This window comes from Arachis hypogaea, chromosome 6 (assembly GCF_003086295.3).
Source record: "Arachis hypogaea cultivar Tifrunner chromosome 6, arahy.Tifrunner.gnm2.J5K5, whole genome shotgun sequence".
Classification (NCBI taxonomy): Eukaryota; Viridiplantae; Streptophyta; class Magnoliopsida; order Fabales; family Fabaceae; genus Arachis; species Arachis hypogaea.
The window spans coordinates 21,178,712-21,206,376 of NC_092041.1; the positions used below are offsets into that span (position 1 = coordinate 21,178,712).

The 27,665-nt window shown below is 34.1% G+C and overlaps 2 protein-coding genes and 1 long non-coding RNA gene across 4 annotated transcripts; 1 reads left to right on the forward strand and 2 right to left on the reverse strand.

The window, feature by feature from the left end:
* Positions 1-501: 501 nt before the first annotated feature.
* LOC140173435 (uncharacterized) lies at positions 502-2,832 on the reverse strand. Its single transcript, XR_011862247.1, has 4 exons — positions 2,117-2,832; positions 1,630-2,033; positions 1,301-1,523; positions 502-1,210 (listed from the first exon to the last, which is right to left on the reverse strand). It is a non-coding gene; the product is annotated as an uncharacterized lncRNA (long non-coding RNA).
* Positions 2,833-4,111: 1,279 nt separating this feature from the next.
* Positions 4,112-6,932, reverse strand: LOC112696442 (diaminopimelate epimerase, chloroplastic). The gene is made up of 9 exons (XM_025749213.2): positions 6,629-6,932; positions 6,385-6,552; positions 6,216-6,286; positions 5,980-6,037; positions 5,678-5,857; positions 5,226-5,310; positions 4,896-4,955; positions 4,681-4,754; positions 4,112-4,327 (listed from the first exon to the last, which is right to left on the reverse strand). Exons 1-9 carry the CDS (start codon positions 6,896-6,898, stop codon positions 4,211-4,213), a joined length of 1,083 nt encoding a protein of 360 aa, XP_025604998.1. The 5' UTR covers positions 6,899-6,932; the 3' UTR covers positions 4,112-4,210.
* An 81-nt stretch (positions 6,933-7,013) lies between these two features.
* LOC112696441 (serine/threonine-protein kinase AFC1) lies at positions 7,014-11,677 on the forward strand. 2 transcript variants are annotated; one of them, XM_025749210.3, is made up of 12 exons: positions 7,014-7,507; positions 7,862-8,036; positions 8,321-8,347; positions 8,474-8,627; positions 8,712-8,760; positions 8,876-8,990; positions 9,218-9,309; positions 9,664-9,820; positions 9,923-9,987; positions 10,415-10,512; positions 10,601-10,706; positions 11,106-11,677. In XM_025749210.3, the coding sequence occupies exons 1-12, from the start codon at positions 7,382-7,384 to the stop codon at positions 11,265-11,267; spliced, it is 1,326 nt and encodes a 441-aa protein (XP_025604995.1). In that variant the 5' UTR covers positions 7,014-7,381; the 3' UTR covers positions 11,268-11,677. The 2 variants fall into 2 exon arrangements, with proteins under 2 accessions (XP_025604995.1, XP_025604997.1); XM_025749212.2 differs by lacking the exons at positions 8,712-8,760; positions 8,876-8,990 and having other exon boundaries at positions 7,149-7,507.
* Positions 11,678-27,665: the final 15,988 nt, after the last annotated feature.

Here is a 27,665-nt window from a genome sequence, read left to right on the forward strand (position 1 = left end):
TATTTAAAATTCACTTTTCTGGACTTTACTATAAGTTTGTGTGTTTTTCTGTGATTTCAGGTATTTTCTGGCTGAAATTGAGGGACCTGAGCAAAAATCTGATTCAGAGACTGAAAAAGGACTGCAGATGCTGTTGGATTCTGACCTCCCTGCACTCGAAGTGAATTTTCTGGAGCTACAGAAGCCCAATTGGCGCGCTCTCAATTGAGTTGGAAAGTAGACATCCAGGGCTTTCCAGCAATATATAATAGTCCATACTTTGCCCAAGGATTGATGGCCTAAACTGGCGTTTCAAATCAGCTTCAGAATTCCCGGCGTTTAACGCCGGAACTAGCACAAAAATTGAAGTTAAACGCCCAAACTGGCACAAAAGCTGGCGTTTAACTCCAGGAAAAGTCTCTACACATGAAAGATTCAATGCTCAACCCAAGCACACACCAAGTGGACCCCGGAAGTAGATTTTTACGTCATTTACTCATTCTTGTAAACCTAGGTCACTAGTTCACTATAAATAGGACTTTTTGCTATTATATCTTCACCTCATGACACATTACACGTTTCATATTGTATCTTCTACGGCATGAGTCTCTAAACCCCATGGTTGGGGGTGAGGAGCTCTGCTGTGTCTTGATGGATTAATGCAATTACTACTGTTTCTCATTCAATCACGCTTGCTTCTATTCTAAGATACCACTTGTTCTTCAACCTGATGAATGTGATGATCCGTGACACTCATCATCATTCTCACCTATGAACGTGTGCCTGACAACCACCTCCGTTCTACCTTCAATTGAGTGTGTATCTCTTGGATTCCTTAAGCAGAATCTTCATGGTATAAGCTAGAACCCATTGGTGGCCATTCTTGAGAATCCAGAAGGTCTAAACCTTGTCTGTGGTATTCTTAGTAGGATTTAGGGATTGAATGACTGTGACGAGCTTCAAACTCGCGATTGTGGGGCGTTAGTGACAGACGCAAAAGGATCAATGGATCCTATTCCGACATGATCGAGAACCGACAGATGATTAGCCGTGCTGTGACAGAGCGCGTTGAACATTTTCACTGAGAGGACGGGAGGTAGCCATTGACAACGGTGAAACCCAACATACAGCTTGCCATGGAAGGATCCTTGCGTGCATGAAGAAGAAGACAGTAGGAAAGCAGAGATTCAGAAGATGGAGTATCTCCAAAACCTCAACCTGTTCTCCATTACTGCAAAACAAGTATTTATTTCATGTTCTTTTACTTTTTACAACCAAATCTGAGAATTATTGATATCCTGACTAAGAGTTATAAGATAACCATAGCTTGCTTCAAGCCGACAATCTCCGTGGGATCGACCCTTACTCACGTAAGGTATTACTTGGACGACCCAGTGCACTTGCTGGTTAGTTGTGCGGAATTGCAAAATTGTGATTGTGATTTCGTGCACCAATGCTCTCGCTCCTTTGTGTGCTTCTCATCCCGGCCCAGAAGTGGTGATCCAAGTAAATTGGAATCCATATATGCCAATCCTCGTACAGCTCTGCAAAACAAATCGAACCCATAAGGTGTGTTGAACCGAAAATAGTGCATGCTTTGAGAAAAAAAGATATGAGCAGGAAAATAGTTCGAATTGAAATCTCAATTACCTGAAAGCCACTTGTTGCCTCCGAGACTGTACTTTCTGAGGAAATTGATTTAGTTTTTGTCACATGCTTCTTTTGTGTACGAATTCCAAACAACATAGCTCATCTCTTGTTCAATTTCGTTGTGTCCCTTGTAGCTGTTTAATTTGCTTGGGATCTTCTTCATAATGTGCCAGATGCACCAACGGTGAATTATTGTTGACATGCACAGCTCAATTGCCCTTTGAATCGATGCGCATTGATCGGTAAGACTAAATTTTGGTGCCTTCCCTCCCATGCAACGTAGCCAACACTCAAATAGCCTTTTGAATGATTGGATGTCCTCATTTTTCATCAGCGCGCATCCGACAAGTGTTGACTAGCCGTGGTAATTCACGCCCACAAAAGAACCTAAAACCAAATTGTACCTGCATAAATAACAAGCAAACTGTGGTGAACTGAAATATATACATGCATTGAACATCAAAATATATTTGAATGAACCGAATACCTGTTTGTGTTATACGTGGTGTCAAATGAAACCACGTCTCCGAAATATTCAAATGCAGCCCTGCTTCTTGCATCGGCCCAGAATGCATGTTTAATGCAATGATCGCCTTCAAGGTTGAGCTCAAAGAAGAAATTTTGGTTCTTCTCTTTCATTCTTACTAGGTACTTCCCAAATTCTTTGGCATCGTCTTCTTCGGAAATATTCCGTACTTCCCTTGTGATGTAATTCCTGACATCTTTTTCAGTAAAACCTACTTGACGGTGGCTACCAGCTGCTGCCATAATTGATTGGTAAGTTTGTTCGGTCTGATTCCGGCTTCATCGTTGGTTTCGATGGTGCGACACACAAACATGCTAAGCTCCCTATGTTGTTTGAGCATCTCAGCCTGGTCTGGACAACAAGGATGTGAGTGATTCAAAACAACTTTGGAAATTGTCCAAAGACCAACATCCTTCATTATGTGTACGTAACCAGACAATTTAACCCAACTGAAGGGTTTGTCTTCAAAGTTGGAGATATCTTGGATTTTCACCTCCCCTCTCTGGTGCATACAATTAGTTGATTCTTAATCTTGTCTCCATCCCGAGTCGTGTTCCTTATTTTCGTAGAAAAATCGGCAAGTTTGGAATAATGTTTGTAGAACTTCCAGCTTCTTCTAGTGTCTTGAAAATCATTCCTACCTTTGGGACAAATTTTTCATCCACAACATAGCTGGTCTGCATGGTGAACCGAAATCTTAATTATGGTGAACCGAAAACATAATTATAGTGAAACAATTATATAGTGCTTAGGGAACAGAACAAAATATATTCGTCTAATTTTTTTTTACTTCTTTCTGCATACCGAACCGAACACATGGACATGGTGAAACAACTCTATAGTTACTCACAGTTACTCACACTTACTCACAGTTACTCATAGTTACATATTATCAATTCAATTCAATTCAATTCAGATATAGATCACCTCAGTCCATTCAATTCACTTCAAATAAAATTAGCAATTGCATTCAATTGAATTCGATTCAAAATTCAATAATCCAAACCTCATCAAATTGCTACGTTTCGCAAGAATTATCCAAATTGCACTCATTCAACTGATTTGAAGTAGATTTATTAATAGTTTCAATTCAAAAGTGCCGATCAAAGAAAAAAACGAAGAACAACAAAGCTAATTACGTTGAAGTCAATTCAGATCCATAATACAGAGAAGAAAAACGCGAACAAAAAAGCACAATAAATTTAATTAGGTTGAAGAAGAAGAAGGAGAAGAGGAAGAAGAAGAACCAAAAAAGAAACAGAAAAGAAAAAGAAGGTACTTGAATTACGTTATATAGAAAGGTTTACATTGAGAAAGATGGATCATACAAAAGAAGAATTATGTTATATACATTATATGAGACACATGTAAAACAAACTTGAGTTTGGGTGAGAGAAAACACGTGTGTACTTGGATAAAATCCATATAATTTTTAAATAGATGTAGAACTTTTCCATATAAAAATCTATCAATTTAGTTGCTAAATCATATTAAATCATATTAGAGATAGAATTTAAGTAATTAGGATAAAGAACAAAATTAATAGATTTTTACAAACATATTTAATTAATATTTAATTAAACATGTCAAGTATTATATATGTATTCAATTAACATTTTACATCAATCATTGACCATAATTGTTAATAAAGTAACTGAAGAACAAATAGAATTAATTTTTAATTTTTGATAGACCAATTTAATTGAAAAATTTGAGACATTTAAAAAATATCTTACCTTATGAACTAATTTCACCATTAACCCATGAAATTAAACTCAAAGTTCCTCACATAAAGATGTTTTTCTTCTTCGGCATTCGGCACCATAAAAGCTCCCATCTCCTGGTGTTTGGAATTGAAAAACATTTCTCACAACTCATTGTTATCTAATCTAATGTACACATAGTACAACATAAAAAACAGTCATTCAACCTATTAAACCTGTCGACCAAACAAAATTGAAGTTTGCACCTCTAATATATAATTTATTCCATAATTGGTAATTAACAGAGGATTGAGTTTAACAATATCATTTATGGGGCAATTGCGCAAGCATATCAAAGGGGCAAAGATCCATAAAACACAAGGTCTGCTGAGCCTGTCATATAAATATGATTATCTTCCTCCTTCCACTCAATCAGCAAAGGCCCTCCAGGTAGATCAACCGTGCAATTCTGTAACAATTTCACATATTAGAAAACAAAAATAATAACATCTAAACCATGTCCTCCTAATTGGATATTGTTTCATCCAAAGAAAGTTATTTCAAATTTAAGGGAATTAAAATGTGGTATTTTGATTGACTAGGGTTCTAAATTCCCCAATATTTTAAAATGCTCTATCCGAACAGTCGAACACAACCTTAATGAAAATTCATTTTCCTTCTTGTTGCAGGATAAATATAAAACTCAGTATGTCTTCCTAGATTATTTTATTTTGTGTTTAAAAACAGCTTATAATCTGAGACAGCTTTTGACAAAGAAAAAAATATTTTATTGAAAGAAATCAAAATAAAACATGAACATACCCTCCCAGCTCGACCCTCAAGAACTGCTGCAACAACTGTGGCACAAGCTCCAGTTCCACAGGCTAGAGTTGCACCTGCATATAAACAATTTGCAGAAGAAAAAAAAAAGAAAAAGAAAGCAAAACCGCAAGAGTTAAGTTCTCCCATATAAATATTTGATATGCAGACCACACATGATTCAACTTTGACATGAACAAGCATATAGATGTTCTAACCTGCTCCACGCTCCCAAACACACATCTTCAGGTGAGAATTAGACAGAACTTGTACAAACTCTGCACGTTAAAACTCATGAGATCATTCCATGTTATCGCAATGAGAGTGCAGAATTGCAATAGGATTAAATGATAACCATTTGGGCCCTTTAGATCAAGCTCAATGAATCAAAACATGGAGGTTGAAAATTTGGGGTACAGGACAAGGCAGCAGCACAATATTATTGAGGCACTAGTGTAAGAAATAAAAGATTGAAGAGGTGCACACAGTATAAACATAATACAGAGTGTTGACAATCATACTCTAAGCATGAAAATTGACAATCTGACCTGTGTTAGTTCGTGCAGGGAACACCTCATGATTTTCAAATTTTGGACCAATTTCTGCTAGCTTCAAATCATCAACAAGCAAATTCTGTTGCAAATAGAAGTCAAAACAGAAGAAAAAAGTTGTTAAAAGTTATTGTCACACTGCTCTGACAGAGACAGAAGCTTCTCCCGAGGTGTTAAACCAAAGGGTCCAGTAAACAAAAATACTAGAATTTCAAAGGAGCTTTCTTCATTTTGAAATAAAAGGTTGTACATTCAATTGTGCCAATGAATATCTATGCATCTGTAACAGAATATTATCGCAGTGGTCATTTATTGGGTTTTTTTTGTACTTCTTTGCCATCTTACACAGCTTCATCCCTTTGGATAGAAACAAATGCATGAAGAATGAAGATAATTAAAAATGGGAATTGTAACTATGCAATTATATATTGTATGTTAAAAGTATAGACCTGGCTTTCTTCATTACTGAATGTTATACAGTGTGGATTTCCCATGCTAACACAAGTGACATTCCATGTAACTCCATCTACATCTAGTTTTGCTTTAACAACAGCACCGTCCTTATTTGCAGGTAACTTAGTAGGAACATCTGATGGTTTAAGAATCGGCTCCCCCATATCAACTCTGACCTGAAACAGTTAGTACTACAGGAATGAATACCAGATAAGTTTGAAAACAAAACCCTTCAATTCTAAACCAACCAACAACACTAAATAAGTAAACTGCAAATACTAGCCCAATAACAACTTACGTTCCCATCCTCTACGATTTCGGGAACAATGAGACCAGCACCAGTGTGTACGGTAAAACTGCAAACAAACAAACAACAACAAAGCCTTACAAACATTGTTATACGATATTTTCAACAAGCTATTCATTCATAACAAGTCCGCTACCATTACAGATATCCACACAATATCGCAGGCTACTCGCTATAACAAGCAAAACAGTGTGAAATCTTCTGAGTAATTAGAGAATGAGTATTACCTGTGCCTGCCGTGTAAATTCTCAAGCTGAGAAACAAATTTGGCAAAGCATCGCACTCCATTGCCACACATCTAACGAGAAAAAGGTACCAATTTAAGTGAATAAAATATCAACAATCGATAATTAATAACAAAAATAATAATAAAAGAAAGAAGAGTCTATTGATTACCTCCGGTTCACTACCATCAGAATTAAAAATTCTCATGGTATAGTCAGTGCCATTGATTCCAGGAAGAACAAAGATAACTCCATCGGCACCAACGCCAAAGTTACGGTCACAGAGCTGAACGGCTTTCTCAGCAGTGATCTTTGGCTCCGAAGAGTCTCTATTATCAATCTATTCAGAAACCCACACGCAATGTTATAAAGGGGAAAGAAGGTTGGGGAAATGATGACGTGGCGGAATGGCTCACCAAAACGAAGTCGTTTCCGAGGCCGTGGTACTTGGCGAAGTGGAGGAAGCCGGACTCCTTGCGCTCGAGAAACGAACTGGTTGAGGTTTTGACGGGAGCATCGATGCTCATCGAAGAAGAAGAAGCGACGATGCGAGGGTTAGTGTATTTAAGAGTGCGTTGAGGAGTGGCCAAAACGGATAGCGTGGTGGAAGAAGAATGGCGAAGAAGACTGTTGTGGCGGCGCGTCGGAGAAGTAATAGGAAGAGAAATGGTAGCGGCTATGGCCATGGCTGAACGCTGATGATTGCTTCCTGCAATGCTCGACTTCGACTCTCCTCATCGCTGTCCCGATCTGACTTAACGACTTGAATTCGTTGTTTTTTTTTTTTTTACCATTACAGTGGTTACAGTATTATTGGGCTTTTATGGGCTGTATAATTTGGGCCTCAAATTGGGCTTTTATGGGCCGTATAATTTGTTCCTCAAGAAAATAATGTTGGCCGAAATCCATAACCATCGGTTCCGTTGATGAATGATGATAACGCTTCAGCATTCTGTTAACCACGGTTAAGCCTGAACCCATTCTCCATCTCTCTCTCTCTCTCTCTCTCTCTCTCTCTCTCTCTCTCATCCGATCCAACTTTAGGTGGTTATTCGGAACAGAATTTCCCCAACTTGGTGTGTTTTCTGATCCGGACGTGATCTGAAAACAATCGAGTTCAGTTCAGAATTCTTATGCTATATCGTGACGAGAGCTTCATGCTCAGGTAAATGGAGACGCAGCGGATAATGGAGATTCCGCATAGGAGCATAGACAAGAGGCCAAGGAAGAGACCTCGTTTAACATGGGACATGCCTCCTCCTCCGCCTCCTATTCCTCCTCCTCTTCCTTGCAAGGTTTTCATTTATCTCATTCTTTCTTCTCGGCATCTTTATCTTTTTCGTAATTTCCCCTATGCTTGATTGCTCGTAATTTCATACTAGTGAATTGATTTGTATATCAATTTGATGCTTACTTTTTTTTAAAATTAAATAAACAAATTTGCCTCTGGTTTGGACATTTTTAGCTCAATTAATGTGTATAGAAATTATTAATTATTATCACAGTTGGTGTATTTCATATGGATGAAGTTTAGGTTGATTTATAAGCAACATTAGGCTTGATTGTTGTGTATTGGAGTCATATAATTTTAAATGATGGAAACATTTTTTTGCTTAATTTTTGGTTGATTGGTCTGTGAATGGTTGCAGGTTCTTCCAGCTTCAAATCGCAGCCAGGAGGTTGGGAATGGCATTGTTCCAAATCATGTTTATTCATCATCCATGTTTTATAGGGGAACGTCTCGAAATGGATCGCCCCCTTGGAGGCCTGATGATAAAGATGGTCACTATGTTTTTGCCGTGGGTGAAAATTTGACACCACGATGTAGGTGATTCATCCTCATTTAATATGAAGTATATTGGTTTGCAATGCTCTGTTTGTTAAGTCTAGTATCATAGAGCCTCCTGCCTTCCCTACTTTTTTTTTTTTTTCATCTTTCCAAGTTTCTATTTATGACTCATCTAAACTGAGATTTTGAATGATTAATTTTAACAAATGAATCTCTGTTGGGTAGATTTGTTTTCTTTTGTCATTTTTTGCTATTATGTATAGCTTTATGCTTAGGTCATATGTGTCCTTAACTAAAATTGATTCTGTTATGTTTGCAGACAGGATTCTTGGTAAAATGGGGGAAGGTAGCATCCAAGATTCTGGTTCTTTTTATGGGATAAGATTTTTAAGCTTACTAAAAAAATCCTATTCTTGGAGTTGTTTTATTCCTAAATGTTATGGTCTAATTTGGATGCTTGAATGTCCTTCAGGAACATTTGGTCAAGTCTTGGAATGTTTTGACAATGAAAAGAAAGAAGTTGTGGCAATTAAAATTGTTCGCTCCCTAATCAAGTATCGTGAGGCAGCAATGACTGAAATTGATGTGCTGATGAGGCTAGCCAAACATGATGTTTCTGGTTCTCGGTAAGAGTTCATTCTGGTTCTCTTCCATTATTGGTTGTAGATGTTAAAAAGTAATTGTGGTATAAGTGGTTTCGTTCTTTGCAGTTGTGTGCAAATACGGAATTGGTTTGACTATCGTAATCATATTTGTATTGTAAGTATTTATTGATACTTGTAATTTGATTAATATGACAGGAGTATCTATTCCATCATGTTTAAGTATTCTGTGAGTTAAAAAACTTGCGGATCTATTGAAATGGTTTCAACAGGTATTTGAGAAGCTTGGACCAAGCTTATACGATTTTCTACGCAAAAACAGCTATCGTTCTTTTCCCATTGATCTAGTTCGGGAGTTTGCCAGACAACTTTTGGAGTCTGTAGCATGTGTGTGAACATATCTTGTACCAACTACCAAATTATTATATATTTTATACATATATTGTGCTGCTTTTCTGTTGGGAGGTTAATTTTCAAGACACATGTAATGGCTCATAAATATTGAATGCGGATAGTTAAGCTTGATGTTTGAAAACAAGTGAAACTATTATTGAGTTAACAGAAAATAAATATTTATGCTTTTAAGACTCTTATTTTATTCTTAATATCTGCAGTTATGCATGATTTATGCTTGATTCACACTGATTTGAAGCCAGAGAATATTCTGCTTGTCTCATCAGAATTTATCAAAGTGCCAGATTATAAGGTATCCTCTTTTCAGTCATTATCCTACTATGCTGATTCAACTTTCTTTGTCAATTGTCAGTTGCTGAAACTAATGTGTAGGTGCTGGCAAATGTTGTTAACAAATTCACTTTTGAACTGTGTAGTTGCATTTTTTTTTTCCTTGCTAAAAAATATCGGCACTTGTGCTAGTTTCTGTAAGATAGTTTTGGGTAAGATAGTATCTATAAGATAGTTTTGGTTAAGATAGTTTTGGTTAAGATAGTTTTTGTATTCATGGAAGTTTTGTTGCACTTGTTCGTTCTCAACAACTCAAAGATCAAAATTTAACATCCATTCTCTTTTGTCGCCATGTTCTTCATTTGTGACATTTAAGTTTTTGTCACGGACCACAAAAGATGGCTCCTATTTCAAGAATCTTCCCAAGACAAGTTCCATTAAACTCATTGATTTTGGGAGTACAACATTTGAGCATCAAGATCATAGTTATGTAGTGTCAACAAGACATTATCGTGCACCAGAAGTTATCTTAGGTAACTTTTGTTCCTTGTGAAATTTATGCTTATTGGATCAGTGACCATACCTTATATTTACTATCTATATTTAGTATTTACTATCTCTTGTTTTTTCTATAGGTCTTGGATGGAATTATCCTTGTGACCTTTGGAGTGTAGGCTGCATATTAGTTGAACTTTGCACAGTAAGTAGTCAACACTCTAATCCTTTATGGAAAGGTTTAAAAATAGTTGTCCATAGCTGGCCTAGAAAATTTGATATGCTATGTTTTGTCTACCTTAGAAAATGTTATATGGTATGTCAAGGGATCAAAATAACTTTCTAATTGGTCAATTCATACCACTTGGAAGTTTGGATTGGGTAGCTAGTACCTATAACATGTGTTGATGACATATACATGTTATTTCCAACAGGTTTTTGATCTTGAGGCCTGTTGATATTTATAATGGCTAGATTATATTCTTATTTCTTGTTGCTATACTTCCATCAACAAAAAACCTTTTCTATGATCTTTAATTTGTGTCTTGGGTTATTTTATTTCAGATTTCCATATATGTACTTTTGTTTATTTTTGGTCTTGTCTAATGTTCCTCTTCATTTTATATTAACAGGGTGAGGCACTTTTCCAGACGCATGAGAACTTGGAACATCTTGCCATGATGGAGCGAGTTTTAGGGCCACTGCCTCCCCAAATGGTGGTCAGGGCAGAGTAAGAGCTTTTGGATTCTCTTTGAACTTGGAAATATTTTTTCTCGTCAACCTTTCTGTGGATTTTCATGTAATGCCTGGTACTGCAGTCGTCGAGCCGAGAAGTATTTTAGAAGGGGTGCACGTTTGGGTTGGCCTGATAGTTCAACTTCAAGAGAAAGCATGAGGGCAGTTTGGAAATTGCCTCGATTACCGGTAATTCCAACTCTGTGGTTTGCCTATACCTAATTCATCTTTCATATAATTATATATAGTACGTGTTTTATATGATGATTCCGTGGCTTAGTGGTCTTCCTCTTCTACCTGCCACATGTTTTGCTACATTTTTTGCCTTAAAAAGATAATTCTGTAGACGACACTTGGATGAAATTTAGGTCAGTGCAAAAAAGGCTGAGTTGATTAGATGCTTAATGCAAAAGTATTTGTCATCTACACGTGATAGCTTCAAATTTTTCAACTGAGAGCTTCTGCTTACCCTTGTAACCAAGGAACTTAATGATTATTATATCATCTAGTTTTCTTCCATGGTGACAATGTGTCAAGTAGTTTTAATCCAGTTCCTTACCTGTTTATTTCTCTAATATTCCTCTGCAGAACCTTATAATGCAGCACGTTGATCATTCTGCCGGTGACTTGATTGACCTCTTGCAAGGGCTTTTACGGTATGAACCAGTAGAGCGGCTTAGAGCAAGGGAAGCGTTAAGACATCCCTTCTTTTTGCCAGGAGATCCTAAAAGATATGGTTACTCATTATAAGTGACAAAATGGTGTGGAGAAGAAAACACTGCCGAGAATGTAGGGTAATATCAACACAAATACTATGAGTCATTTTATTGCTCCACTGTATAGTGGAAAAGTGGATTGCATCACTTTTTGTACTATGCATTCTTTGTGTGTTAGTCGTCTCCTTTCGTTTCTTCGGCCCTCCCCCATAATTGGTGTTTTAGTGTGTAAATTAATTCCTGCTGTGCTGCTTAATTGGAAGCACCTATCGTCACAACTCACAAGGAAGTGTTTGGTGAGTAGTCAAATGTTGACTTCGTTATACGTCAGTTATTGGTTATTGCCTCTCAGTGATTGAGAGTAGGGCATTATATGTCTCTCTGGAATTTTATCTTCTCAGTTTGCTGCTTGGTGTTTTAATTGCCCACTTACTTGTTTCTTGATGATTTTGTGAAATGACTGATGTAAAGTCACGGTGATTATGTGGAAACACATTACTGTGATGTACTTAGTATATAATTAAGCAACAATATAAATAATTGTATTTTTTTTTTTAGACAAATTAAAGAAAATGCGATTAAATTGATGAAAAAGTTGAAATCGGTCAAGTTATTACTATCTAAAATAAGGAGAAAAGGATAACTTGATTCTTGACTTTTCGGTTCGCAGATATTTAAGTCTTTGAGAATTTAAAAATACATTTAAGTTTCTAATTTCTTCAAAATTTGGACATATTGATCCTTAAATCTAACTTGTTCAATTTTAAAAATTCTCTCACGTGTAAGTAAAATAGGAGTCACGTTTGATTTTTATGTTGACTTTGACAGATTAAAGGGAACATGAAAGATCAATATGTTTAGGTTTTGAAAAGGTCAGAAATTTAAATATATTTTTAAATCTTTGAGAAATTTAAATGTCTATGGATCAAAAAGTCAAGGATATTTGTCATTTTTTTTAAAATAAGAGTAATACTCATGGTTCTGAAAATCGAATCGGACCGGCCGGTTCAATCGAAAAAATCGAGAACCAGTTACCTAGTTGGTCCGGATAAGATCAGAAACCGTCTGGTAAAAAATCGGTGAGAAAACCGGTCGAACTGGCGGTTAACCAATGAACCGGGAGAATCGTCCGGTTTTTTAGCGGTTTTTGGTTTGGATATTAAACTTCAAAACGGCATCGTTTTAAGGTAAAAAAAAAAGGAAACAAGAGAAGCTAAACGCACGAAGCCACGAATCCTAATCTCAGTCTCAACTCTCAACTTTCAACTCTCACAAGAGACACCATAGCCACCACAGGCAGACCCACCGTCACATAGGCACCCACGATGGAGCAGCCCCTCTTTGCCGTCGCATAGCCACCACCATCACCACCGCATCCCACCGCCATCGCCACCGCATCCCACATCCCACAGCCCCTCTTCGTCGTCGCCGAGCTCCTCTCCTCCATCATCGTCGCCGAGCTTGCCTCCTCCATCGTCTCCCTTACTCGCCACCGGTAATACTCTGCCTTCCACCTCGCCTCCTGTTTAATCGTCGCCTTCTCTTTCCACCTCGCTGCCTTCTGATTTTCTGTGATTGATTTTATGATTTATTAGCTTGCGATTCGTTCATGATTTGTTATCTGTGCTTGATTTTATGATTTTTTTGTTCATGATTTGTTAAGTCTGTGTTCATGTTTTGTTAGCTGTGTTCATGTTTTGTTATCTGGATTCATGATTTGATATCTGTTCATGATTTGTTATCTGGATTCATGATGAGGTCATCAGAAAAATTTTGTTTGAGTTGCTGTTCATGATTTGGTATCTGTTCAGGATTTGTTCATGATGAAATGAGTTGCTGCTTCATGATTTTGGTTGTTGAATTATTTATTTGTTTATTAGTCTGTATTCTTGATTTGAATTCTAAATTATATGAATTAATCATTCTAAAGGTTGGATTTTGGATTTTGGATTTTGTATGTAATTTGTAATTTGGATTTCAGAATTTTGAATTCGGATCAGCTTCTTTAGCCATGGCAAATTTCTCACCCAATTCAATCAATCATGGCATTGTGGAATATGATTGTACATGCTCACACACGTTCTGTCTCAAAGAGATTGTTTTCTAGAATGGTCACATTATATGATCATCATCATTTTCCAGAAAAGATGATTGAGGTATATTTTTATTGTACTATCAATCTTACTATACCTTGATGCAAGCTGTTCAGCAATTATAAGGTTAATTCTTCTATGCTTTGACATGGAACTATCATGTTTGTAAGTTAGATATTTTGCAGACATGGAGGAGTTGCAGGTAAAACCTGATGAAGATACGGGTTCAAGTGGAAATATATTCACTTTATTGGTAAACGGGTTAAAGTTAGAACAGAAGCTTGGGAAGAAGAAGGTCCATTTAAAAGTTGAAATTGGTGTATTCCAAATTGTCAATGACCAGTACACCACCACATTCTATTACCTGGGATCTGCTGTTGTTGCCAATTATATTGTTACATTCCTAAAGTTGCTGTATTAGAGGTTCACTAGTTTGGTTTCTTAACATGTTTAGAGCTTAGCAGCTAACCAATCAGGGGAGGAAAAAATTATTAGTGCTTCTGATTTCATTGTAGAAAAAAATTATATTATGCATTAAGAACAAATTGTATCCACCGTGCTTATCTCTTTAATTTTTGGTTCATTGTTATGAGTTCTTATAATTGTACAGTTGTAATTTTGTCCGTGTTTAACTAGTATACATTAGTCAACCAAACCTTATTAATAAATTTTTTAAAAAAATTACTAATATCAAATTTTGAGGTATAATACTTTTTAGTCTCATGTTGAAGTATAACTCTAAAATTATTTTCATATTAAAATTTTTTGACTTACAAATTATTGAATTTAAAATTATATATTAAATTTTTAATAATTTTATTTAATATTTAATTAAACCGATCCCGGTTGAACCTCGGTCGAACCAGTGAACCAGTCGCCTCACCGGTTCATTGACCGGTTCGGTTTTCGCAACCTTAGTAATACTACATATTTAAGTCTTTTTATGAATCAAATTAAACAATAAAATTTGGAATAATACTAGTCATAACTGATTTTTGTTATATTAGACTAATTTAGTTAGACTTAATTAACAAAAAAACTTGAATGTGTAGTATTATTTATAAAATAAATTTTTTAACATATTAAATTTGAACTTAAATATCGTATTTTAATTGAATTTTAAATACCTAATCAATTGTATCATTTTTACTTTTATACGGATATAAAACTTGACAAATACTTGTATAATTGTATTGTACATTTAATGAGTGTTTCAAAATTTTATTTTTATCAAATGTTAACCATGGATTAAATTAATTAAAGATACGGCTATTCATGTGCTAAAAGTATGTAGAATAAACTTGAGTTATTACTTGAAAATATATGATAATTATTCCTATATTCTTGTCAAGTTATTAAGTTAAAACTAAATTTAAATATTGGAAAGAGGTCAAATTCCTCTTTTTCTGTAAGTAACTATTGTAAGAACTACAGAGGCACAGAGCTGATTGGCGACCCGAGGACACATAAGAAAGAAACAATCAATTTTGTTGTTATATTAACAAATAAATTCTTTCATAAGAAAAAGAAAATATTCAAATTATTGAAATTATTCTTTTAAACGTATACAATACATTTATGGTTTAGTTTGTTATTTAAATTTTTAAATCTCTAAATTATAATTTATTATTTTATCCTTCCAGGCTCTTCTTCCTCTCTATAATAATGATGTAATTCTGACTATTTAATCGCAACAATATTCTAAGTAGCCCATTGCTACACCCTATATGAACATCTGCATGTCATTGTCATTCATAGCTGTAATCGCAAGTTTATATATTTAGTACTTATTTATGCATAATGCTTTACTTTACTTTTAACATATTAATATAGTATATCTTTATTTCAAGCATTGCCTTAAAATGTGGCTTGCAACGTAATCATGCAACGATGCTTTAATTTCAAAGAATTATTTAAAAAATATTGTAGGTCTGCATTGATGTCTTATCGTTCTAATTTGATAAGCATGAACATTTAAAACAAAATAATTTAAAAACATTAATACATTCTTTTGGCCATGTGGCTCATAATTATTGAATTGCATTTGATAGGTTAAGTATTTTTAGTATTTCAACAAAAAAGTTTTGTTTCAATCGTAAATATAATTTCTGATAGAATTTAATTAGAGAATTAATTTTTTAATTATTATCAATTTTTAATTTAAAATTTAAAATTTAAAATTTTATATTATAAATTTTAAATTTTAAATTTTTCAAAAATAAAAATTAAAAAATTAATTTTCGAATAAAGAAAACAAAACTTACTAATGTTAGCCATCTAAAAATTAAATATTTTTTAAAAATTTTTTTTTAATCAATTAATAAATCCAAATTACTGAAAAATGATTCCATATTTATTTTAGAATTTCGCTACATATTTAAATAAGTTTACATTTAAGTTCATTTAAGTCAAGTTTATGCTGCGCGGCTTGGTCTTCTTTTTCTTTCTCCTCCTCCTTCTCTTCTTCTTCTTCTCCTTCTTTTTCTTTCTTTTGTTTTATTATGGTCATTGTCACCATCATTATATCACTATATCCATCTCTTTCTCCTCCTCCTTCTATTTCTTTTTTATTTGAACTTCTTTTATCTCTTCTTTCCTTTTCTTCTTCCTCCTTTATCATTATTATCGTCATTCGTAATAACACTAATATTTTTCTAACATCTTTATTGGTTCTGATTCTCTGTGGTGATCGAATAAATCAAAAATATTATCAAAAAAAAATTATTGTATAACACCAAATGAATCGAAAATGGTCCATTATATAAATTCAAAGTCAGAAACGTAAATGAACCAAAAATATTATCAAAACAAAATTATTGTATAATATTAAATGAACGAAAATTGTCAATTATATAAATTCGAATTTGATGATAATGATAACGACCATACGTATTAGAAGAAGAAGAAGATGATGATGAAGATGATGATGATGATGATGATGATGATAATAAAGGAGAAGGATGAAAATGAATGAGGAGATGAAATTCCAATAAGAGAAGGAGAAAGAAGAAGACGTAGCATCCAGTGTGAAGGGAAAGGAAAAAAAACAGAAAAAAGAAACGCATAACTCAAATCACTTAAATGTAAAATTGTTTAGATGTAAAGAATTACTCTTTATTTTATGCTCATTTTTAAATTTCTTTGCTAAGTAAGAAATACGGTATGTTTTATTAGTTAAATAAATTTTAATTCTTTATTTATTATATTTTATATTTAATAATTTAAATTTAAAAATTAAAATTAAATTTTTAGAATTTAGGGTTTATCATTTAAAATTTAGAATTTATTATTTATAATTTAAAATTTTATATTTAAATTTTATACTTTTTATTAAAAAGTATTGTACTCTTTATTTTATTTTATTTTAAACATATTAATATTCGGGATCATTTTATCTATTTATAAAGTATAGACACTTTTTTTATTTATTATGTACATGTGTCGGACACATTTTAAACATGACATTTATTAACAGTTGTCTAACACCCGTATTTTATGTATTCAACCGTATTTTGATAAAAAATAAAAAAATTCAGATATATTTAGATACATCTAAATATTATTATTTATCAATGTGTCTAATTTTATTCTTAATATATATTTTTGAAATAAGTTTAGAAATAATATATATTATTAACTATTAAATAAAAAATATTTTAAATATTTTATATAATTAAAAAATATTAAAAATAATTAAAAATTAATTTATATTTTAATATTAATAAAATATTAAAATATTATTATAATTTATTTAATATATATCGTGTTTCAGCATTTTATAAATATTTTAAATGTGTGTTTGGGTGTCTCCTATTATGCCATGTTCTGTTTATGTGTCAGTATTATATTTTATAGCTAGTACCTGCCAACTAATTGTCAACGGGCCTACGGGCGTGTAGATGCATCGTTCCCCAATTTGGCAAAATGATAATCAATAGTAATAAAATAGGTGTCTTCCACAATTTTGTTCTCGGGTAGCTTTCTCTTTTTATTTTTATTTTTTTAATTTTTTTTATGTTTTTTTTTTACATACAAGAAGTTTAAGGTCATGAAATTAACTACTGGTATGTTAATTAAGTTAAACTGTTTATCTTATACTGTTTTGGTGTAATCTTTTTCCTGATTTTATATTAATGCAAGATGTGTATATCACTGGCTGTCTTTTTATGAGAAGTTCAATGTAAGAACCTTTTAATCGTAGAAAAGAGGGGACCTAAGTGCCACTTGAATCACAGGGTAGTTTTCTAATCTAATTAAAAATTCTTTTAGGTAATTTTTTAAAAGATTTTTTTAAAATAAAGTAATTTGATGTTAGATCTTCTATGTAAAAATATTTTTATTTTTAAATTAGATTTAGGTACATTAATATAAAAAAATTTTATTTTTATTTATTTATTATGTTAAGACGTTTTCTAAAATAAAAAGAGAACTTTTTAAGAAGATAAAAACTATAATTTTTAAAAAAAATTATTTTCTAATACTTTTATTTTTACTCAAAAAGTTTAACAAATATACTCAAATTATAAAAAGTTTTTTTTTTGTTAAAAATATTTTTCTTATAATTTGATGAAATTCAAACACACATAATAACAAAAAACTTGCTAGTGCTTAGTAGAGTTACAGGTTAATTCATTTCGCTTCGGTCTTTACTTCACGTTTTTCTCCCCTTCAAATAAACAACCGAAATTTTTTCATTTGACTTTAAAGTTGGAGATAGTCGTGTTGTATTTAAGACGCACAAAATTTTTGTATTTTCTATTTTTTCAAGAAAGAGGGGAAAAAGATGTGAATTTTCTATTTGAGAAAGTATAAGGAGTCAATGTGATATTTGTACAATATGTACAATGGAGATTTAGGGAATATTAGAGATATAATCATTAGTGTTATTTTTTTCTAGATCCGAAAGGTCAATAGTTCGATCTTTGGTGAACCCCAAAATCAGTTTAGATGGTTATTCTAGATATTATGGGTGATGTTCATTTTGTAACTCATATAGCCCATTGTACACATTGTACAAATATTCCATTGGCTTTTTAGTTAGACTCTTTCTATTTTTCTAAAGAATATGTTTTTCAAGAATAAACTAAAATATTTAAAATTTAATAAAAATAATATACGAAATTTATTTTAAATATAGAAAGGGTAACAGTGTATTTATCCAATATTAACGATAGGAGTGTTTTACAAATTTGTGGGTAAGTTTAACATGCATGGGTGCTAGCGCTGTCAATGTGAGCCAGAAATCGTCGCAGACGTGGAGGCGCCCGAACAACACGTGGAAAGCGTGCTGAGCAGAGATCACAACCATCTTTTACAGAATTCGTCGCAGACGTGAAGGCTTCCGGACAATATGTAGAGGCCGTGCTGCGCAAAAATTTCATGCAGCTTTCGCAGATATTTTTGAATATTTTCGAGAAGTTACCAAGACTTTATCAACATGAAAAGGATATGTTGAAATTGTATTTGCATGCAGAAAATACATCTTTTCTCTAGAACAAGCCACTCAGAGTTGAAGCTCTTTAAATTGAGCTTAATCCTCCCCAGCATTCAACGAAATTCAAAGTAGGAGAAGAGAGAGATCTGGCAAGAAGAGTTCTTGAAGAAGAGAATTAGTAATGTGTTAAAAAAATTATCCATAAAAAATATTATAAATTTGTATTAATTAAAAGTAATACGTAATTATACAGTACTCAAATAACATATTAGGAGGGATGGACCCAAACATTATAGGAGGGGGCACTTGCCCCACTAGATTTAAGAAAAAAATAATTCTATATAAATTAATATATTTGTTTCGATGTAATTTATTTTTGTCCCACAAAAATTTATAAAATTTTATTTTGAGATTCATGTTAAAAATATTTTTTTATTAAATTTAACGTATAATAATATTTATTTTATTAAATTTGATTTAATATCAAAATTAAAAATAATTAAATAAATTAACTCAATAAAAAAATTAATAAACAGTGATAATATAATTTTTTAAATCCAATCAACTTGTTAATTAACAAACAAAATCTTTGTTTTTTAAATATAAGTAAAATTACAGTTTTTTTTGTCTTAAAAAATTAGTTGAGATAAAAAAATAGTATTTATCTATTAATTAATATTCTTTATTTTAAAATGATATAATATTTTTTAATTTTATCTTTTTAATAATCTTATTTGTAATAACTATTTTAAATTAAAAAGTATCTTATGTTATAAATATTATAAAAAATAAACTTCTAAATATTATAATTAATAGTAGAATAATTGTTTAAAAGCATGAAAGTTAATTTTGATATATCAAAATATGTATATTTTTTTACATAGTTATTTGATTATATTTATTCTTTTAGATAATTATTTACGTGATAAATGTAAAAGATATTTTTAAATTATAATAAATAATTAAATAGATGTATAAATTTTTTAATCTAATAGTATATTAAAATTAAATTAAAAAATATATAAAAAATTAATTATTTCAAACAAAAGAAAAATAATTGTAAATTAAATTTTTATTATTTGATATAAATATATTTTTCATATATAGGTTTATTTTTTATGGTATTTATATACAATTATAGTTTCAAATTATAAATGCTAGTGTATTAATAGGCGCTAACGTGCTAATTGACCAGAAATGGGGAAGCTCATTGGGCTTAGGAGATGTTGCATTCTCCGGATCAAGTTCATTCTCATCTCTTCCTCAATCCATGTATTCATTGATCTCTTGGCAATCTTAGGTGATTGAATCCCAATTTCTTGGCAATTCAATCACTCTAAGCTTGAACAATTACCCAATTCCTAGATCTAATTGCTCATGAAAAAAGATGAAGTACAATCACTTATTATACCACATATTTTTCTAGATCAAAGTATTGGTAGGATTATATGTCACTATATCCATCCAACCCCCAACCCAGTCCAACATGAGAAAGCATTTCTAGCATGATTTCCTCATTCCTCTTCCAAAGTTCAGAGGAAATCCAAGTCTGGACAATTTTTCTTCCGAGACAATTGCTCAATTGGATGAAGATCGAAAGCTTTCAAGCAAATCAAGAGAATGAAAAGAAGAAGAAGAATAAAATCTATGATTGATCTATTGAATTACAATAGAGCTCACTAACCCAATGAAGATGGGTTTAGTTTTTCATAGCTCTGGGAATGGAAATTGAAATTGAAAAGTGCATTTCAAAAGTAAATTGAATTACAGAGTGTTTACAATCCTGGATCCCCAGGTCCTATCCCCCAGGTCCCCCGGAGCCTCCTTTTCATCTTCAAAAACTCTTCTATTTATACTCTACTTCTCATCTTCAAAATGGGTCTTCAAGTACTTGGATGTGGGCCTTGGCCTTGATTGAAGCAGTTGGGAGAGACACTCTTTGTGACGTTGACAATGGGATCAATTCACTAACGTTCATACTTTACATGGGTGCTCTAAAAATGAGCTATGCATGGACGTTGGTCACTAACGTTGCTGGCTACTAACGTTGGCCAACATTCTCTTTAAACCAGTGAAGAACGTTTGAGGCAACATTTGTGCACCAACGTTACTACCAACATTGGCCTCCTTATGCGTACGCACACTGCCTTGTGCATGCGCACACTTGCAATTTTTCTTCTTGTGCATACACACACAATGCAATTTTTCCAGCAATGTTGGTGAGCCAACTTTGGCCACCAACGTTGCTTTGTTGAGCTTAGTGCATTGATGGGCAACGTTGGTGAGCCAACTTTGGCCACCAACGTTGCTTCTTTTCTCTTCTTGTCAACATTGCCAATTTCATGCCCCACTATAAACTATTATACATGGTTGGAAAGCTCTAAATGTCAGCTTTCTAACCCAACTAAAAGAACCTCAATTGAATATTTGTAACTCAAGTTATACTCCTTTGAAAGGGGACAGGGTCGCTGGCATTGGTGTGCAACATTTGAGGCAACGTTGGCACACCAATATTGGTAACAACGCTAGATTATGAAGATCAAACTTATTTTCCACCCCCATACTATTATATATTTTTGGAAAGCCCTGAATGTCTACTTTTCATTTCTGTTGAAAACGCATCATTTGGACCTCTATAGCTCGAGTTATTTCCATGGAAGGTGAAGAGGTCATCTGGCCTTACTACAGGTTGATACTATGTTCATCTTTGCACTTTCGGGGAAAGTTTTCTTCCTCAAATTTATTGCATTTCCATATATGCTTAAAAAGCTCTAGATCCTTACTTTCTATTGCCTTTGGAATCACCTCATTTGGAGCTTTGTAGCTCAAGTTATTCTTGTTTGAAGAAGGCACAGTCAGGCTGTCAGGAGTAACGTTTGTGGCAACGTTTGTGAGCTAACTTTGGCTACCAACGTTGCTTGCTCTGCTTCTTGTCTGCCCTTCCTTTGCTTCTTCTTACCTATCATCAACCAAACAAAATGCATCAAAGTATTGTCATAATCACAAGATAATGCATCATTCATAGCATCAAACAATTCTTGCATAAATCTCATGAAAATGCACATAATTAACAATGTTTGATTGAATCAAGGCACGCATACAATTCTCATCCAAATACTTGCTTATTGCCTAAGAAATGCATGAAAACCAAGTAAAAACTAATGAAAAAGACTTGTGAAACTAGCCTAAGATGCCTAGGAATTACAACACCAAACTTAAATCTTGCTTGTCCCCAAGCAAGCAGTAAAACATAAGGAGAATGAATGAAAACAGAGAGAGGTATAAGCCTTTATTGGAAGACATTCAATTCTGGTTAATAGGATTTTCTTGCATGATATCTTAGTGATTTTTTTTCTGTGGCCGAAGTATCGACACTCCTTTGGATCCTTACTTGAATTACACAAAAAATGAGACTTGTTATGGTTTGGTCCTTAGTTTTTCTTGTTCTTTTTCCTTTGATTGAGATTTATTACTTAGCTGATGCTTAATGCTATGTGTTAAGGCAGCTCTTTAAAGTAAGCTTTCAGCCAATATTTCCGTCCCAGTTGGTTCAAGATGCTAGGTGTTGAGACACCCCAAAGGGCTTACTTGCTCAAGCCTCTCCTTAGCACACACACATCACAGGCATTTAGCTTGTTTTATTCTTTGGACATTGGTGCCCAGCACCTCTTTGGGTCACTAAATACTTTGTCTCAAAGTAGCTCTTGATGGTGGACTTTTGGTTGGCAATCCCGAGTTATTTAACCCAAGTTTCCAGGTGATGAAGCACCCCTTAGAACCTAGTTATCCAAGCTTATCTTTGTACAAGAACATCACAACCATATATCCAAAATCTCAAGCCATTGGTACCCAGCCTTGTTTATTTCTTTTTTTTTTCTCTTGAATTTTCTTTCTTTTATTATGGACCTCTTTCATTTGTCAAGTCTCATGGAATGTAACTCAAGTTCATATCTCAAAGTCATGCTAACCTCTGGCCTTATTCATGAATCAACTAATGAACCAGCACATACCACCACATAACCTTATTCTATCTTCTATCAAAATAGACCTCTACTCTTTTTCTGTTTCACAACAATTTTTCTTTTATTCAAGCATGGGAAACAAAGCATACAACTTAAGCAAGATGGCATGGCATAAACACTTAGACTAGCGGCCCAAAATGACAATAAAGAAAGACAAACAGAATGTAAAGGTTCATGAAAACAGGGTACAATCATTCTTCCAATTAAAGTACTACAAACCAGAAACAGTTAAGTAATAATACAACCTCTTGGTGTCTTCTTGTTTCTTCCTTGTCATCATCATCCATAGCTTTTGTATCCTTTTTTGTTCTCCTTGGATAATGGTGCATTTTACCCTCCAAGAGATTGAATGACTTACTACAAATATATCGAAAGTTGCTTGCTCCCCAAGCACTTGAGAGATGGTTAGCATGCATGTATGCTTATGATTTTTTGAACTTAAGTTGGTGTGGAAACACCAAACTTAGTTCCTTGCCTACTTTTATATACAGCAAATTAAATACATGCAGGAAACCTTTTGTGCTTTTATTAAGAAAACAAACTATAAACTAGAAAGTAAACAATTGTTAAGTAGTTTCTCTGATTGTTTGGAGTTAGTGACTAGTAATACTGAGGGTTGCAATGTGTTCTTAATGAAATCTGTGGTGTTCCACCAAACTTAGAATTACACATTCACTCTTGGATTGTCTTGGTGTGCAACACTAAACTTAACTCCTTGCAATATAGAGAAACCTACTTAACTCTTTTATTGAAATAACTAAGAAAGGAAAATTACCTCTGGTTGGGTTGCCTCCCAACAAGCACTCTTTTATTGTCATTAGCTTGACATGTTGTTCATGACTTTCTTCCTCTTCTTCTAGTTTGTTAAGAGGAATGACCTCAGGGGGAAAGAAGAGCAAGTCAGTGTCCCCTGTCTTGGCCTCTTCCCAGCAAGCTTTCTTTTGTGATTGTCTTACTTAACTCTTTTATTGAAATAACTAAGAAAGGAAAATTACCTCTGGTTGGGTGGTGGACGAAATTGTGATTCGTACTCTTTGTACTTGTATGAAATTTAATTCGAGATAATAGCTCTTTACTATGTGTGGTCACAACTCCGTTCAACTAACCAGCAAGTGTACTGGGTCGTCCAAGTAATAAACCTTACGTGAGTAAGAGTCGATTCCACAGAGATTGTTGGTATGAAGCAAGCTATGGTCATCTTGTAAATCTCAGTCAGGCGGATAGTAATTGATTATGGATTTTCGAAAATTAATAAATAATAAACATAAAATAAAGATAAAGTTACTCATGTAATCCAATGATGGGGATTTCAGATAGGCGTATGGAGATGCTGTGCTCCTCCTGAATCTTTGCTTTCCTACTGCTTTTATCCAATTGTATCACTCCCTTCTATGGCAAGTTGTATGTAGGGCATCACTGTTGTCAATGGCTACATCCCATCCTCTCAGTGAAAAAGGTCAAAATGCTCTGTCACAGCACGGCTAATCATCTGTCGGTTCTCAATCAGGTTGGAGTAGAATCCCTTGATTCTTTTGAGTCTGTCACTAACGCCTAGCCTTCAGGAGTTTGAAGCTCGTCACAGTCATTCAATTCCGGAATCCTACTCAGAATACCACAGACAAGGTTAGACCTTCCGGATTCCCATGAATGCCGCCATCAATTCTAGCTTATACCACGAAGATTCTGATTAAGGAATCCAAGAGATATGCGCCCGGTCTAGGGTAGAACGGAAGTTGTTGTCAATCACGCGCGTTCATAGGTGAGAATGATGATGAGTGTCACGGATCATCACATTCATCAAGTTGAAGTGCAACGAATATCTTAGAATAGGAATAATTCGAATTGAATAGAAAATAGTAGTAATTGCATTGAAACTCGAGGTACAGCAGAGCTCCACACCCTTAATCTATGGTGTGTAGAAACTCCACCATTAAAAATACATAAGTGGTAAAGGTTCAGGCATGGTCGAATGGCCAGCCCCCCAAAACATGATCAATAGTCTCCTCAAATGAAGAATAAAATAAAACTGAGACCAAAGATGTCTAATACAATAGTAAATTATCCTATTTATACTAGACTAGCTACTAGGGTTTACATGAGTAAGTAATTGATGCATAAATCCACTTTCGGGGCCCACTTGGTGTGTGTTTGGGCTGAGCTTGATCTATCTACGAGCTGAGGCTTCTTTTGGAGTTGAATGCCAAGTTGTAACATATTTTGGGCGTTCAACTCCGGGTCGTGACGTGTTTCTGGCGTTTTACTCCAGACAGCAACATGGAACTGGCGTTGAGTGCCAGTTTATGTCATCAATTCTCGAATAAAGTATGAACTATTATATATTTCTGGAAAGCTCTGGATGTCTAATTTCCAGCGCCATTGAGAGCGTTCCATTTGGAGTTCTGTAGCTCTAGAAAATCCATTTCGAGTGCAGGGAGGTCAGATTCCAACAGCATCAGCAGTCCTTTGTCAGCCTCCTATCAGAGTTTTGCTCAAGTCCCTCAATTTCAGCCAGAAATTACCTGAAATCACAGAAAAACACACAAACTCATAGTAAAGTCCAGAAATGTGAATTTAACATAAAAACTAATTAAAACATCCCTAAAAGTAGCTTGAACTTACTAAAAACTACCTAAAAACAATGGCAAAAAGCGTATAAATTATCCGCTTATCATTGGGTTGCCTCCCAACAAGCGCTCTTTTATCGTCATTAGCTTGACATGTGATTCATGACTTTCTTGCTCTTCTTTCAGTTTGTTAAGAGGAATGACCTCAGGGGGAAAGAAGAGCAAGTCAGTGTCCCCTGTCTTGGCCTCTTCCCAGCAAGATTTCTTTTGTGATTGGCTTGAGTGAACTTGCTTGTTGGATAATGGGTTGGATTGTTTTTTGACCTTCTCTTTTTCATGGATATGGTCCTTTGTTTCTTGGTCACAATCCTCGTTTTGGTGCTTGTCTTTAATGCCTTCACATCTTTGATATCAAAACTTAGGTGTTGTGAGATGGTTGGAGTGTCCTCTACATCAAAAGCTTCTTGAATTGGTGGTTCAATGAACTCACCTTTTATGCAACTCTCTATTTCATTGGAGTATGGACTCCCTTGATTGACTTCCTCCCTTTCTACTGCATGATGTTGCATTGAGTTTTTTGGGAGTGAGTTTGCATGTTTCTTTGTCCCCCTTAGCAGCCTCTGTGGGTATGGAGCCCTAGGCTTATATACTCTCACAACCTCCTCCTTCTTCATAGGAATCTCACTTGGTATGGGTGCCTCTTTTTCTTGTTCTTCTGATTCCTCCCTTGTACCCACTATTTGGTCCTCATCCTCCTTGCTAAGCACTACTTCTAAGTGTTTTGCCATTTGGTTTAAATATACTTCAATGTTTCTGAAGGTGATGTCTTGTTCTTCCCTTAATGCTCTGAACCATTGAATGAACTCCCCAGCTTCCTGAGAAAGTGAAGTGGTCTCTCTATATGATCTCAGCTTTTCAATGAATTGTTCTTCAAAAGAGGGTTGTGCTATCTGTCTCAATTTTTCTTCATGGTCCTTTTTTGCTATTTTTTCTTCTTCGTTTATCTTTATCATTTCTTCAAGGAGGAGTTCGATCCTAGCAAGTCTATCTAAGAGGGGTTGTGTAGGTTATGATGGTTGGTTGGGGTTGGCTTGAGAATGAAATTGGTTATTTTGTGGTTGTATGTTCTGAAAGTGGTATGAATCTTGTGGGTAATAGAATGAGTTTTGTGGACTGTGAAGAGAATTTTGTGTGTAGTGGAATAAACTTTGTGAATGGTGAAATGAATTGGATGGATTTGGGAAGGAATTTTGTGCTGAGGCATACTCAAGTCATGAAAAATTTGGACATGTAAAACTAGGAGGTGAGGTTGGATAATTAAGAGGTGATGGCTCTTGATGAATGGGGTATGAATGAGTGAAATCTCTTTGATTTTGATCTTCCCAGCCACAACTTGAGTAGTGATCAATTTCATCAAAATATGGACTATTTTGTGGCTCTGAAAAGTACCTCATTTCATGTTCTTGATACTCCTACTCACCATGAGCATAATAACGTGAATCATTCTGTAGTGGTGGAAAGTTTCCCATGAAATTTGATTGACCAAAATATGATGGATGCTCCATTCTTTCTTGAAAAATGCTCTGTCTCAAACAATAATCACCAAAAGAAATTGGAATCTCCATTGTCATAAATGAGGGGTTCTTAGTGAGGCAATATCATAAACAGTTAGTGGATTAGTGTGCTAGAAACTAAATAAACAAGGAAAAACCACTTAAATTGCAGAGAATAGCAGTAAGAAAACTGAAATAAAACTAATCAACAAAAGAAAAAAAACATGTTCAATCAAGTTATCCTCTAATTTAATCATTGTCAATGCAAAATCAATTCCCGGCAACGGCGCCATAAACTTGATGCACAAAAATCTATATCGCTACAAATTTCCCTCGGCAAGTATACCGAATTGTCATCAAGTAAAAACTCACAATAGAGTGAGGTCGAATCCCACAGGGATTGATTGGTTGAGCAACTTTGATTAGAGGAGTGTTCTAGTTGAACTAAGCAAAATTGAATTGAGAATTGCAGAAATTTAATTGGCAGAAAACGTAAATAGCAAGGAATGTAAATAACAGAAAGTAAATTGCAGGAAATTAAATGGGAATGGGGATGAATAATCATAAATGTAAATAGAAGAATGTAAAGAATGGGAAAGATCAAAAGTGGGGAAGCTTATTGGGCTTAGGAGATGTTGCATTCTCCGGATCAAGTTCATTCTCATCTCTTCCTCAATCCATGCATTCATTGATCTCTTAGCAATCTTAGGTGATTGAATCCTAATTCCTTGGTAATTCAATCTTTCTAAGCTTGAACAATTGTCCA